The sequence below is a fragment of the Vigna angularis genome, chromosome 6, assembly GCF_016808095.1.
Source record: "Vigna angularis cultivar LongXiaoDou No.4 chromosome 6, ASM1680809v1, whole genome shotgun sequence".
Taxonomy (NCBI): domain Eukaryota; kingdom Viridiplantae; phylum Streptophyta; class Magnoliopsida; order Fabales; family Fabaceae; genus Vigna; species Vigna angularis.
Genome location: NC_068975.1, coordinates 32,893,756 through 32,909,837, shown reverse-complemented (window position 1 = coordinate 32,909,837; position 16,082 = coordinate 32,893,756). Strand labels below are relative to the sequence as shown.

General features: G+C 31.5%; 3 protein-coding genes across 3 annotated transcripts; 1 reads left to right on the top strand and 2 right to left on the bottom strand.

Moving 5' to 3' along the window:
* The first annotated feature begins 1,197 nt into the window (after positions 1-1,197).
* LOC108341960 (E3 ubiquitin-protein ligase MIEL1) lies at positions 1,198-4,684 on the top strand. Its single transcript, XM_017579660.2, has 12 exons — positions 1,198-1,406; positions 1,687-1,774; positions 1,870-1,926; positions 2,032-2,064; positions 2,162-2,239; positions 2,432-2,475; positions 2,572-2,612; positions 3,390-3,472; positions 3,588-3,679; positions 3,769-3,838; positions 3,977-4,018; positions 4,217-4,684. Exons 1-12 carry the CDS (start codon positions 1,357-1,359, stop codon positions 4,340-4,342), a joined length of 804 nt encoding a protein of 267 aa, XP_017435149.1. The 5' UTR covers positions 1,198-1,356; the 3' UTR covers positions 4,343-4,684.
* Positions 4,685-5,182: 498 nt separating this feature from the next.
* LOC108341223 (CASP-like protein 1E1) lies at positions 5,183-8,970 on the bottom strand. Its single transcript, XM_017578907.2, has 2 exons — positions 8,517-8,970; positions 5,183-5,765 (listed from the first exon to the last, which is right to left on the bottom strand). The coding sequence occupies exons 1-2, from the start codon at positions 8,765-8,767 to the stop codon at positions 5,432-5,434; spliced, it is 585 nt and encodes a 194-aa protein (XP_017434396.1). The 5' UTR covers positions 8,768-8,970; the 3' UTR covers positions 5,183-5,431.
* A 2,247-nt stretch (positions 8,971-11,217) lies between these two features.
* On the bottom strand, positions 11,218-13,173 carry LOC108342633 (protein mago nashi homolog 2). Its single transcript, XM_017580429.2, has 2 exons — positions 12,682-13,173; positions 11,218-11,395 (listed from the first exon to the last, which is right to left on the bottom strand). Exons 1-2 carry the CDS (start codon positions 13,075-13,077, stop codon positions 11,336-11,338), a joined length of 456 nt encoding a protein of 151 aa, XP_017435918.1. The 5' UTR covers positions 13,078-13,173; the 3' UTR covers positions 11,218-11,335.
* Positions 13,174-16,082: the final 2,909 nt, after the last annotated feature.

Sequence of the window (16,082 nt, the reverse complement as noted above, 5' to 3'; positions counted from 1 at the left end):
TTTTGTAGTGAAAGTTGTATAGTTTATTACTTATTTTCCCACATTTTGTTAGAGGAACTGAACTAAAAATCCAATAGAAAAATAATTTATGCGATGATTTTGTTACTTTAATTATGTTCATTTTCAATTTAAAATGATCAAATGTCTTTGTTTATTTTTCCTACTTTTTATGTGATTTGATTGAGAAAATATGAAACACAAAGAAGAAATATCTTTCTTATAAGAAAAATGTGAAGAGATACGGATGATTTAAGATGTTTATTGTTAGGGTTTAGTGGTGAAATAGTAGGTTGTGTAGGTGTAATTAGTAAGACAGAACTAGCTATTTTTTGTAGGTATGCTATAATTGTAGCTTCACAACTACTTGCATATACTGATGCAAGAAAACGACAGAATTTAATAGCTGGTTACACTTACAAACTGCTTTAGTATTTGCCCTTCAATAAAATCTAGACAAAATATTTATTACACTTTGATTATTGACTAAGTCTATTGAATAAGCTAATTCAATAAATATTTCTCACGAGAATCTTTATCTTGAAAATTGGATTTTTAAAGCAAAGTTTAAAAACTACTTGTATGTGACATCACTTGCCAACACGCTACGACAGATTTGTTTCTTACGTGGAAAGAACATGCTACATATCTATGCATTGAACTTGGATTGTTTTCGTCCATGATCTAGTTCCAATGCAAAATTTAAATGGAGATGCTTATTATTATTGCCCAGCATGTGTTTGGGTAACTTATTCTATTAATATTTGATAATTATAACCAATGTTATAATAAATTTAAAAACTGATTTTTTAATCAATTTTTCATAAAAAATTAACCAATATTACACGTCTTATTACTAAAAAGAATTTGACATTTCATACCTGAGTTGGATGTATCATCATGGTACTGCAAATGCTGTTATTTTTTCCGAAGACAACATGAGACATCACAACACAACAGAATAAAACGGTTTTGATGGTTGGTTTTGGCTTCCCATTGGTAGATCCAACGGTCAGATTCCTCTGGGTTAATTATTGGTGACACTCATCATCTTCTCTTCTGCCATTCCAATTCTTCCCACCATCACCATCTTATCCTCTCTCTCTTCCCAAGTGGATATATTTTATTATTCCTTACCCATTTTTGTAGCCAAAGATTTAATCTTTTTCTTTTTTTTATTAAAAAATTACACCGTATCATAACAGTAATAATAACAAGAACAGCAATGACTTACTCCTTCTTTCTCTTTCTTTCTCAATATCTAGACAAGCCAAAACCAACATCAACAAAAGCAGAATCTTCCCAATTGCAGAAACCCCCCTTCTCAGCCTTCTCTTCACCTTCTCTTTCCCAAAACTCATGGAACGTTCTGTCATCGAACGTCTTGATTTTGGGAAGATGGGATACGGGTACCTCATCTTATTCTTCCACGCCCTTACTTTTCATTTTTAACATTGGGTTTTGAATCTCACCATTTCAGATAAAACCCATAGACAGTTTCTTAGATGATGTTTGTATTATTGTCAATCAAAACTTAAGTTTTTCTTATTAATTCGTGTAGTTCTTTAATTCGAGCTTTTTATGACATGGATTATCCAAGTAAAGCTCAATTTTTGCATGACAAAATAGCACAAACAACATCCAAGGAACTAAGTTTTGTCCTTTAATGATGTTGGTGGGCTTTTGTAGGTGCAAGCATTACAGAAGAAGATGCAGGATTCGAGCTCCATGTTGCAATGAGCTCTACTCTTGCCGTCATTGTCATAACGAGGCAACGGTATTTCATGTTCTACCCCTTCATTTTTTTTTTCTGGGTTTCATCTAAAAAACCTTGTCTTTTTTCTTCTATCTGACGTGGGTCTGACTCATTAGAGCATGCTGAGCAAACCTCTTGATCGTCACGAACTCGTTCGCAAGGATGTTGAACATGTAATGTTCCAACTTTATTTTCATTTTCCACACTGCCTTCGTTCTTGTTGTGACATTAACACGAAATGAAGGTGATATGGTTTTTGCATTGTGATGCCGTTTCAGGTTGTTTGTTCAGTTTGTGATACAGAGCAGCCAGTGAGTATCTAATACGCATTCCTAGTTTGATTTGAAACTGTATGCTTTTCTTTCTTTTTTTGGTGATAGCGGTTTTCCTCTGTTATTTCTTTTGAAGGTTGCCCAAGTTTGTACAAACTGCGGTGTCAGAATGGGAGAATATTTTTGCAGCATCTGCAAATTCTTCGATGATGAGGTAAGGGATCACTGAATGAATCTGTATTATATGATTAAATTTTTAATTTTGTCTCATTAATATGATTGTTTTACTTTTACATTGGTTTCTTCGTGTATCTTGGAGATGAACTTGTTTGAGATATGGAATTTGGTGTTTACTTCTGTGGCTTGTGATTGTTAATCCTAGTGTTTTCTATTACACACTATGCAGACCGGGAAAGAACATTTTCATTGTGATGATTGTGGGATATGCAGGTGCGTTGGCTGTTTGTTTGAATAAATCCTCCCATATGTGCTAAGTCATCCAAGTTTATGACATGCTACTAATTTTGGTGATGAATTTTGGAACAGAGTTGGTGGTCGTGAGAATTTTTTCCACTGCAAAAAGTGTGGTATGCATTCATTATCACGTTACCGTTGCTTCTCTTTCATTGCTGTTGTATAAGAATAGTCTCTTCCTTTTCAAATTAAGTTGTGTTGTGCTGCAAATTGTTTGTTTCAAATTGTTAATTTTGAATTCGTTCCTTCCATTGCTTTTCTTGAACTTGGTACCACTTTATCTATTTCGGTTAGGTGCTGAGGTCACATTTCATACAATTTAATTATAGTAATCAGTAGAGTTTGTATGGTAAGTGACACCAAAAGATCAAGAACTCTCCTTTGTATTGACTAGCATTGCAGTCTCTGCTGTTTTTTCCCTATATTCCTTTACTTATTATGATTCTATTTCTAAGGTTTTAAAGTTGTTGTCTTATCTTTGTAGCTTCCAAATAAAATTGTAGTTGGAATGGAACCTTGTTGCGAGTAAGACTTTTAGCTCTATTTTTGTTATGCTAAAGTCTACTTATTTCATGTGCTTGGTAATACAAAGGAACTCACTGTCGTTTGATTCATGTTAATAATTTCCCAAATCCATTTTGGGGAATAAAAAGTGGCCCCTCAAAGCAAAAGTATTCAATGTTATGTTTCCCAATTGAAAGAATACATGGCAAAGTTATCTCTTGATCTGTGATGTCTTATAGTTTGCTTAATTTTTGCTATAATTTTCTGAGTTCCTCTTGTTGAATTTTTCTCCTTTGGAATCTGGAGTCATATCTAATAATCAATCACACATTAGTTACAATTTGTTTTGTTCCGTTAACATATCAATTGCTGAATAATACTAACAGGGTCTTGCTATTCAAATGGTCTGCGTGATAATCATTTGTGTGTGGAGAACTCCATGAGGCATCATTGTCCCATTTGCTATGAGGTGCGTGCTTTGTTCCCCTCTTTCCTTGTTTCATTTCTTCAATCAAATAAGAATTTTTACATTAAAAATTCAAAAGGGTCTTCCTTCTGACATGACTTCATTTTTGTTTTTATAGTACCTTTTTGACTCATTGAAAGACACTGCTGTTATGAAATGTGGTCACACGATGCATTCTGAATGTTACCACGAGATGATAAAGCGTGACCAGTGAGAACTAACCATTCAACAATTCTTTGATCTACATAACAATATCTTTGCTTAATCATTGAACTGACTTAATAATATGCATGGATCAGGTATTGTTGTCCCATATGCTCCAAGTCGGTAATTGACATGTCTAGGACATGGAAGAGAATTGACGAAGAGGTAGCTGGTCAAATTTAACCCTATAGATGCTTTCACTTGATTTCTTTCCTTTTATAATGTTCAATTATCTGGTGAAGATTATTTACATGAAGAAATGATCTGCAATAATGATTTCTCACTTTTTTCTTTCTATATTAGATTGAAGCAACTGTCATGCCTGAGGACTATCAGAACAGAAAGGTAGAGTTTTACTCTGAAATGGATGTTGAATACATGCTACTTCTATTTATCTTCATTTAATTGCTTTATGTGAAAATCTACAAATTATGCATGAAACGTGCTTTCTAAGTATGAATGCACCTTTTATAGACATGCTTATATATATATATATCATGGTTCTATCAGAAGATTTAGAACACTAAGCAGTATCCATTGCAGGTTTGGATACTCTGTAATGACTGCAATGATACAACTGAAGTTTACTTCCACATTATTGGGCATAAATGTGGTCACTGCAACTCATACAATACTCGTGCAATAGCTCCTCCTGTTCTTCCTCAATGACTAGATTCTTTTGATTTTCGAGACAGATCTTTTGATTTATGGCTCAATTATTGTAGAGCCTCATTTGATTCATCATCATCATCAAGATTAATGATGTATTGTGACCTAAATTTTCTTGGACTAGTGGTAATGTTATGAGCCACTAATTGGTCTGATACAAACATGTGTATACAGGGCAATGTGTTTGAACATCCCGAGGTGCTAGTAATTGTGCTTGCCAGTGATGCATTGATGTGGGGGAACACTGATTGTTTTTGTGTTACTGAACTGAATTCATTCATCACAATATTGGTTGTAATTGTGCTTCTCTTGCCATTATTGAATCTAATCAGCACAACTCAATATGGTTTCTTCATTGCATGAATCATTACATTCCTTTTGATTGATTGTTATGTTACTTCCTCAAGATTGTTATGTTACTCAGCAGATACAAATATAATAGTTCAAAGCAACTACAGTCAAAGATTAAAATCAACTTTTGGATAAATTTATAATTTCAAGTATTAAAATAATGTAACTATCTTTTGAAAAGAAAATATTATTTTTATGAACAAAATTGTTTATTGACCTTTCTCATACTCCTGGTTTGCTTGGTCATCTCTTTTTATTGTCTGTATTATCTGGGGATCACATCCTCAATCGTAGTCATGCACTGAAATTAGGTTCATTTTTTTAAAAAAAAAAATCCTAACAAATAGAAGAGAATACATCTACAAATTATTATAAAAATATGTTTCTATAGCTTTTTCCGAATGTTTTAATCACAAATTACTTGTCTTGGAGAGCTCCCTCCCCTTAATTTTTTTGTCACATCAAGAACTTCTAAAAGAGAAAGAAAACTTTAAGTGAAAATGGATTTTTAATATACTGAAATGACAAATATAGAAAGTTGAGAAGGTTTTTGCTAACATGCATTGATAACCTATGATACGAACCCATCAAACATCCTTAAATAAGTTTCTAAGACACAGTACAATGAAATCTATGACTTGGGATGCCACCACACTAACATTAATTCTCACTCATGGAATACATAATAAAGTAATTAACCAAACTTATTGATTTAGCAAAGGTCCCAAGACACCTTAACTAGGTTGTTTGTTTAAGTCTGAAAAGTTGAGGAAGCAGAAGCAGCAAGAGGAATGTTATTGATCCAAGCAGTGATATAAAAAGAGAAGCAGCAACTTGGTCACAAAATTTGCCAAACATATTGCACACTTTGTTCCAATGAACATGTGAATTTCCTTGCAAGCCAAGTAGGCCAACTGCAATGGCAGCTCCATTGCTAGAGAAGAGCAAAGCCACCATTAACGTGTCCAACACAGTGATCACTGTCTCCATCCATTTACGCCTGTTTCCAATACTCAACAACAGAGACAATGTTGCATATGCACATGCCATTGCATTTGCCCCCACAAAGTACCTAATACATCAAACTTGCGTTATTGCATTTCCCATATTTCATTTCAATACAATAAATTATGTGATAGATAAAAAAAAAATGAAATTTATCATATTTATTAAATGAATGTCAAAGCTAGAATTTGTGACCTATTCATATAAATATAATATAAGTTTTGTATCAAAAATATTTTTAATAGAAGTATTCAAAGTTTTATATAAATTAGAAATAAAAACAATTTAAAATATATAAATTGATATAATCTTATTTTACAAACGTGAGAATTAAATTAAGTTTAAAATCTATTTATTTTATTTTTAAATTTATGAAAGTTACTGTAACAAACAAATGACATGCGAAAGATTTCCAAATAAAAAAGATTTCAACTGTGTATTATAATATAAGTTTTACATGTTATTTATAAGAATAACTTTCATATTTATTGGAATAACATTAATAAAGTATAAGGATATAATATTTTAGGTTTAAACCCTTTTTTTTTTTATGGTAATCTCAATTAGGTCCTCATATTTTCAAGTGTCTCAATTGGGTCATATTTTTTTGTAAAATTGAACCAATTTTGCTATAACCGTTAAATTGTAACAATCAGCGTTAGTTAGTAGTCGTTTTCTTCTTCATTTTGATCTTCTATCTGGGGCAAGGAAAGTGCTCGCAATGGCGCAACCAAATGACATTTGTGGTGGCATTTCCTGTTTGCATCGGTGGAAGGCAATGGCTGGTATCTACGCGTTATCAGAAGCAAGCTCGTCCTCCAAAATGAATCAGGTGAACATCCGAGAAAGCCCCATCTCCCCTCTCTGTGTCAGCAAACTTCCATTGCCACCAATGTCTCAACCCAGCGCAACGCGGTTCCTCCTCCTCCTGTCCCGCCGCACCCCAACCCGGAATCGTCCTCCTCCTCCCTACCAGCAGCGCCACCACCTCCGAACCATCTTTGATGGCACATTCAAGCCCGTCCGCGACCGCGGCCTGGATCACGCGGTGGAGCGTGAGAAAAGCCTCAAACCCTTGATCTCCCTCAAAACCCTCATCAAACGCGAACCCTCCAAATCCCTCCCTCTTTCACTCATCAAAAGCACCCTTCACTTTCCCTTCCGCCCCATCGAATTCATCCGCAAGTACCCCTCCGTCTTCGAAGAGTTCCTCCCCACTCCCACCATCCTCCAACCCCACATCCGCCTCACACCGGAAACCCTACACCTCGACGCCGAGGAGCAGCTCGTATACCAATCACACCAGTTCAAACACCAATTATCTAATAGGCTCTTGAAATTCTTGATGATTGCAAGAATCCACAAAATCCCACTGCCACTCATTGAGCACTTGCGGTGGGACCTTGGCCTACCGGATGACTACACCGAGACAGTTGTACCAGAGTTTTCGGACTACTTTCGAGTTGCAGACGGGTTCCTTGAACTCGTCTGCTGGAGCCACGAGCTGGCGGTTTCGGTTATCCAGAACCGAAACAAGAAAGATGAATTTGATGGTCAATTGGTGTTTCCTGTGCAGTTTTCTACAGGTTTTGAGATGGATAAGAAGTATGACGGCGAGGATGATGATGGCAGTGGCGAGGGTTCGAAGGGTTTTTCAAATTGGGTCTATGTGATTTTTCTGAGTGCAGGCTATTTCTCTCCTTTTTTTCTGCTTCCATAATTTTTCTACTTTTTCTTAATTTATTAAATTTCATGTCATCAGTGGCAACATACTTTTTTAAGAGAAAATATACACATTAGTATATCTATCTCAACACATTTTAACACAGTTTGTGACAACTTAACGGTTATGGCAATTTTATAAATATTTGGATCCAATTGAGATATTTTGCAAATATATGGATCTAATTGAAACAGTTAAAAATATGATGACTCATTTAAGATTCCCATATAAATACGAGGACCATCCGAGAGTTTAAACCAATATTTTATCATTTAATTTAACAACTAACCACATTTTTTTTATAATAGTTTAAAGATATTGTTAATTCAATTTTATTAAGAAAATCAAAATTTGGTGGGATTGGATTTGTGTTTATTGCTTCATACCTGGCATAACCATACGTAGCTGTTGATGGGTGATAGATATTAAAATAAAATTCTATGCAGTATGGTATAGGTCAAATAAAACTGCTAAGATTATTTATGGGCACAACAGCTTTGGCACAAACATTTTAGATATTATTTTTATAACAATCTCTTCAACATTATTCACTTTCAGTATGGGCGTTTTTAACGTATCAAACACCTAACTAATCAACTTCAATGTCAATTTTCTTCCATCTGTTTTTATTTCCATTTTAGTGTTTCTGTCTTTTCTGTAATTCATAGAGAAAACACGTTTTTAGTTTTAGAATTTTAAAAAATCACAATATTTTCTTAAATTCTTCGTAATATTTTAAAAATAAGAATTTTGTTGACCGAATATATAACTTACAGATAAATTCATTCTTTTTATGTTTTCTTCAATGAATTTGATTCACTGCTAATTTATCTACATAACTTTGATCTATCTATTAATTTGACAGACAAGCTTCAACAAAAATAAGAGTATTATCCTCTTCAATCAACATGTAAGAACATTCATGCTAACAATACAGTGTTACATTAAGAAATCAACAAATTCAAATTTCAACAGCAATAATATTCAATTAATAACATTTTCTAATCCACCAACTGCAGTGTAAATGGCATTGTTGGAATGAAGATTAAGAAAGGAAAACACAAGACAAAAAAAGTGAGAAATGAGAGAACTTACACAAATGCAGACAAGTAATGCCACTTAGCAGCAACAGGAACATACAAAGGTGGCATAGATTCCACAAGTTTGATTGGCACAGTAGCTGTTTGTTTATCTGCCCCAATGACAACAGCAGCCACAAGAGTGAGCAGAAAGGCCAAAAGTCTCAAAACCAAATCACAAGTTCTCACTACTGATCCACGCCATCCTTTGCCATTGCCCTCACTCTCTTCCATTACATTGAAACTACCCTTTCTCTGACCCTCCATTCTAGTAACAAAAATGAAGCCTTGTGGTGAAGTGTTGGCAAAAGGGAAATGTGTGACTTTAAATAGTGTGGGAAAAAGGAAGTTGGTTATGTTACTGATAAAAGGGGTATGAGGGTTTCATTCATTTATCCCATACAGTTTGTGTGGAATGGCAATTAAGGCGTGGAAAAGTATGCACATTTGTGACAGCATGGAGAGTCACCATGCATAGCAAGAATTGAATTGATGCATTTATTACATATATACTTGTATAACTCTATACTCTGCAAAATTTGATTTGTTTAATGTCAAATGGACAATCAACAAGATTTCTATATCCATCTTGCAGCACTGTAGTTTGGTCAAGGGGATAAACTTTATGTACAACTCTTCTCAATCATATCATTGGAATTTGGAGCTCATTCTCACATTATACTTTTATTAAAAATATGTTTGGATGAGTGTTTTTTAATTGTTTCAAAAAGTGAGCTTAAGATTGGGTAGAGTTATCTTTCATTTGCTTAAACAAAGTTTATAATGTGTTCAACATTTTAACACTATGCATTAGGTTGAAGTGGTTCTAAAATTTTGTAAGAATCATATTTCAACACTGAGAAATAGTTATTTTCATACATGACAGAACTCATGTGTAGTAGTAACTTTGCTAAATCATGACTAACTTGTATCATATTGCTACAAAAACGTAGAGCAAAAGATGCACACGCAACACTCCAAATCAGAAAAGCTTTGTCGAATGGTGACTATGTTCATCCGTCACCATGCATCATCTTGATGCTAAAGTGTAAGACAACAGTTCCACACACCATGTGTGCCACTCTGATTATTTCAAACAACAATGCCATATATTAATAGCACTACCTTTAAATATGGCCATAATATATGTTCATATATGATATGACTTGTCAACTTAAAAAAAAAAGGTTCAGTTTTTTCTATTTCATCAAACTATGTATCATAAATTTATAGATTATAACGTAAGCATGTTATTCATTTAATTGGTGTGTGAAAGATTGTGGGTTCTTGTTGCTTCTGGGGATGAGGATCTAAATTCCTAACGCCTCTTGTGATGTCAAATGAAAAACTGAACAATGAGAAAACAACACTTTTGTACAAATTACATGCATGCTTTTGTGAAATTCGATTAGTTATTTCTCTTTCTCAACAGCATCATTTCTGAGTAAGTATTCTTATTCATTTAATTTTGTTTTCTAGCCCAAACATAGACGTCACAGATTATGATAAGAAGATGGTCCTTCAAGCAAACCATATTTCATTCGAAAGCATTGATGAGCGTGGGCAGAGGTGGATGAACACACCCATTCCTACAAATTCCACTCACTCACAACTTCCGTGTTTGCTTTTAACTATTATATAATATTACTTCTCAAATTTAATTAAATTTCACTTCCTTGTATCCCTAAAATGGTTAAATTAAAATCAACAAATCATGGGTTTTTTTTATTATCTAAATTGCTGATACACTTCATCTAAAAAAGAGGAGTATTATATTAACGTACATGTACTTCTTTTTTTTGTTAGTACACCATAATTGCAAATTACTCTAGTAAATACTTTTGTTTCTTATATTCACTTTTATTTCTAATTAGAACTCAATTATAATGAATATATGAATTTGTTATGATAAGTACATTGAAACGATCATCTACCACATTTTCTACGTTCCATGCCCCATATTGGAGATGGACAGGAGCATTAGAAAAAATAAATAAAAATACATATTTATTAGAAATAAGACTAAGGTAATATATATATATATATATATATATATATATATATATATTGGTTTTAAAACTAATTTTGTGAAATTAAATTAATTCTAAAACTAAATTATAATTAGATCAAATAACAACATTTAAGAAGAAACTAAAATAAAGAATACTGGGATTTTCCACCCACACGAGAGAAATATTAATAAACTCTTGAATCAAACGAATATTCATACATGATTGATCACAAGGTGTTCAAGAATTTAACTAACTAAATTAAACACAAGAACTATGCAGCTAATTATCTATGAAATTGAACCAACCATATCTCATATCACATTATAAATATAGTTAAAGTATGTTAATATGATACGAGAAGGACTTAAATAAAATTATAAATCTTAAATGAAACTTAGTCATATAAAAATTACTCATTACTTATACTAAAATGTAAATAAAAAAGTATAAATATGCAGACCTATAAGGTAATTGCATTAAAACAAAGCTTGCAGGAAAATCTAAAAAAACATGACTCACAAAAGGTAAAATAAGATTGACCCTTGCATTCAATGGCCTTATTGCCGTAAACCCATTTTTAAAAAAAGAATATGATAGATAATTATTTGAATGAACTCTAAAAAATGGATTTCAGTTAAAATTGATTTGAAAATAATATATTTTAAAATCTTATTCAAATAGAATGTATAAATTTCGACCCAAAAATACAAAAATATTTTTTCCATTTCAATAAATCCTGATAAAAAAACGCATTACTTCCAAATGTAACATTTCCAATCAACACTTTGGTACAGGGGTTACACCCTCAAATATTTCGAACACCTTATATGGGCTTGATCTTGAAGTGGAGAGAAATGAGAGAGAAGACAAAACACTTCAAATCCTGCAAACAGTAAATATAAAAAAATAAACCAAAGGCACAGGTTGACAAAAGGAAAATCTAGCATTCATGGAACTAATGAGCAGCTGCTATTATTCACCGGAGTTTCCTCCACGAAACTAAATATCACGGACTAAGAAAAATAATAACATATCATGGAGAACACGCATCACTATAAAACATTCAGAAATATAGTCCGGAAAAACCTAGAACAAAGGAATTTTCAAATATCAGCTAAATTGACTCTAGAATTATGGAATTGAAATTCTGACATTAACTACACTGGGAAATTTCAGGTCAAAGTATAGTTATTTATATAAGGTCAGTTTATTTTCAGTTTTTTTTTTATTGAGTTATATACTAATAAAACTATCTTACCAATAAAACACTGGAGTAATTTGGTCTTTTATAATGATTAATCCGTGCTGGTTATGCGGTGGTTGTCTGTCTTCCAAAATGAGGTCCATGAGATGACTGTGACCCAGTTTTTCCTCAAAACCAAGGTCAATATTTAATACCAAAAGAATTTTAGCATGATAACAAGACATAGTTCTTTACTTCCTTTGCAAGTTAGTGTTGACCATTTAATACTTTAAAGTACTACAAATAGCATAACCACAACACTGTTGTCTTTTGATTGAACCTAAAACCACTTTAAGTTCACAGCTGAATAGAAACGTTCTTCATTTGACTACAATTAAACATGTAAAATTGACACAAATCAAAGTGCAAACTATGACCCAAAACAACATTCCAGAATGATTCATGATGATAACTTTTCTCAATAAAATAACGAATAGATAAAATTTGTTACTCTAATATACTATTTTAGAATTTCAAAGGCTTTCTGGCTTAAGCAAAAACAAGTGGATCATCAAGCGTAACTGATGCTCTGATATTTTATCATACAACTTTTAGTGGGCAGCAAGCATAGCAATAGAAGTCATAAATTTTAGTTGCTTTCACATAAAATTTCACTTCGTTTATATGTAAGTGAGAAATCAAAGAACTTAATGAGTTTGAAGCAGGGTTGCAAGATATGCACAATCTCTTTTGATATCATTGTATCCTAATGAATTGGGCATTGTACAGTACATGCTTTCATATTTTCTGTATTAAGATTGCACATATCAAATAGAGATAGTCATATTGCTTCCTTAGATTTCGTACAACAATTAGTTTTGGAATAAATTATTTAGGTGGCATTTTTTTTTACACATCTATAACCAAATTTCAGAAACTGAATCCAACAGCAATATAATGATATGAAAATGGGACATGTGAGTGACCTGGACAAGAAAGTAAAAGATTCGAAGGCCTTCCGGATCGGCACTTGATTGAACGTCGACGAGAGACCCAATCTTGGAAGTTGCGAAGGAAATGTGGTTGTTCCCCATGACAATCTCCAACTCCTGGCGCCCCACCCGATCGGGTTCCGGCCAGATGTTGTCGTCCTCCTTCATGATTTTGCTCTCTGCAATTATGCGGCGACACTCACGTAAAACAGCGGGAGTAAGGTACACCTCCTTGCGGATCATGATGTCGTTTTTGTAGTTGGAGTTGTTGGCGTAACGGAGCTTGCCGTCGGGTCTGAACTCGAATTCAAGAAACTCGTGGCCGAACTTTCCCTTGTGCCCCACGTAATATCTCAGGTAGAATTCCCCCTTCTCTTCTTCGCTTCCCATTTTTAAGATCACAAACTTTCTTCTTCTTTTCTCTTCTCTGCTCTGTTTTCCTTCCCTTTTCTCTTCTCTGTTCTGTTTTCCAGGAACAATTGCGAATGTGCCAAGATTTAAATTCTTTGAAAGAAAAGAAAATGTCAAGACTTTAGATAGGTTTATTTAAGAAAAATCCAACTCTCTTTTGATTATATTGAATTGAAGTAAATGAGTCATCAATTATTAAAATTTATAATTTTAAAATATTTTGTTCAAATTAAATAATTTATTAGTTGAATTAAATCATCCATTATTCTAGCTAATGATATTATTCCTCGGAAAAATTAATTTTAATTTTTTATCTCTTTTTTTTTTCAATAGATTCGTTAGGAAGAAATTTCTTCAAATTTAATTTTAGATAATATTAACGCAATTTCCAACTCAGAAATTATATAGTTTACTATAAACAAATTTGACAGAATTAAATACTTTTATTATAATAAAAATTATATTCAACATTTTGAGACGGTTAATTAAATGAAAATAGACTTATAAACCATTAACTGATGCACTATATATGTGGTAGGCAGTGTAGGTAATGAACCATGAATAGATATTTATGCAGATTTAGACATCGTACTTTTACCTTATAATTTAATTATTTTCCAAAATAAAAAGAAAGAAAGGTAATTTAAAATTATTTTTTATTTCACATCCTTATAAGAAGAAACAAATTTTTTTAAAATATCTAAAGAGTTTTTGCATCTAGTCCATTCTTTAGCAGCCTATTCGTATTTTCTATCCTTGACCAACTGCATACACAGCAGAATGTATTTGGGCAGCCTCTGCTTGGATTATTTCCCGTCTATTATTATCCATTCTGAAAATTAAAGAAAAAATATACACATGTTGAAAATTTCTGTTTTTATCTCTCAAGGAACCACTCGTCAAATCGAATTCCAATTTCAATCATTCAAGGAGATGGATTTTCGAAAGTTTCTTCTCTAAATTCATTTTTCTTTTCTCCTTTTATTTTTTTTTACTTACGATTTTTTTTCTTATTATACTAATAATAGAATATGTAAACTGAGAAAAAAATTATAAGGCAGATTCCATTCAAAATATTACAAATTTTAAAGATAAAAAATTTGAATGAATAAAATTAATAATAAGAATTAGAATGAAGATAAAAAAATATGATTAATCAATAAAAAATACTAAATATACCTTCTTTTATAAAAATACATTTTAAAAGTCTTCTCAACTAAAACTCCTGAAACAAATCTGTATTTATTTTTGTAAATAAAATTTTTAAATATATAATAATAATAATGGTGATGACAACTAATAATAAAACTATATACATAAAAATTAAATTAATAAAAATGAAAATTCTATCCGATGAAATCCGTTAATATATGTTTTTGGAATTTGACAGCCATTAAATTTTCTTAAAACTTTTGTTTTTTATTTAAAATTTAAATAATTTTTTAATTTAATTTAAAAATTTTATATTATTTAATATATTTTCATATTTTAATAATTGTTAAAATATATTTATATTATTTTAATAATTATATTAAAAAAATAAAATAAAATTAATAAGAATAAAAGTAATAGAGATTGAAACTATGGATCTCTTATTCTCTTTCAATAAGAAAATTTAATACAAAATACATGATTAATAAAACCATCTTAAACACAATATAATCATGATAATTCTAGACACAATATAATGATGGTAAATATTTTAATACTTTTTCTATATTTTTATAATACTAATACAATTTCCAACTTACAAATTATATGTATATTTTATTATAAACAAATTTGACAAAATTAAATACTTTTATTATAATAACAATTATAACATTATAATAAAAATTGTTCGCTTACTTCTACTATGTGTTGAACATGGTTCTACTCTCTTACCATGCCAAAATTAGTGGTAGTAATTACGTAATATTTTAATGAAATAAAACTATACTTCAATCTGTTATTTTCATATAAAAATAAATTTTAATAGATTAAAATAGAGTAGTATGAAAACACACAAAAAAGTTAATAAGTTGAAAACAAATTTTAACAAATTAAACAATAAATTCACCAACGATAAATTTACTAAACGATAAATTCACAAAACGATAAATTCACCCAATGGTAAATTCACCAAACGATAAATTTACCAAACAATAAATCACCAAACGATAAATTCACAAAACGATAAATTCATCAAACCATAAATTCACCAAACGATAAATTCACCAAAACGATAAATTCACCAAATGATAAATTCACTAAGCGACAAATTCACTAAGCGATAAACTGACTAAACGATAAATTCACTAAGCGATAAATTCATTAAGCGATAAATTCACTAAACGATAAATTCAACAAAACGATATATTTTCCAAACGATAAATTTTAAATTCACCAAACGATAAATTCACCAAACGATATATTCACCTAACGATAATTCACACCACGATAAATTCACCAGACAATAAATTGACCAAACGATAAATTGATCAAACAATAAATTGACCAAAGGATAAAATCACCAAACGATATATTCACTAAATAACAAATTATCGAAACGATATATTCACGAAACGATAAATTCACTAATATATAAATTCACCAAACGATAAATCTACTAAACGATAAATTCACTAAGCAATATATTCTCCAAAGTATACATTAACCAAACGATAAATTCACGAAACGATAAATTCACAAAAGATAATTCACCAGACGATCAATTCACCACACATAAATTCACCAAACGATAAATTCACCACACAATAAATTCACCACACGATACATTCACCACACGATATATTAACCACACGATATATTCACCAAACAATAAATTCACCACACGATAAATTCACCACACGATAAATTCACCAGATGATAAATTTAGCAGATGATAAATTCACCAAATGATAAATTCACCAAACGATAAATTCATCAAACAATAAATTCAATAAACGATAAATTCAATAAACGACAAATTCACTAAACGATAA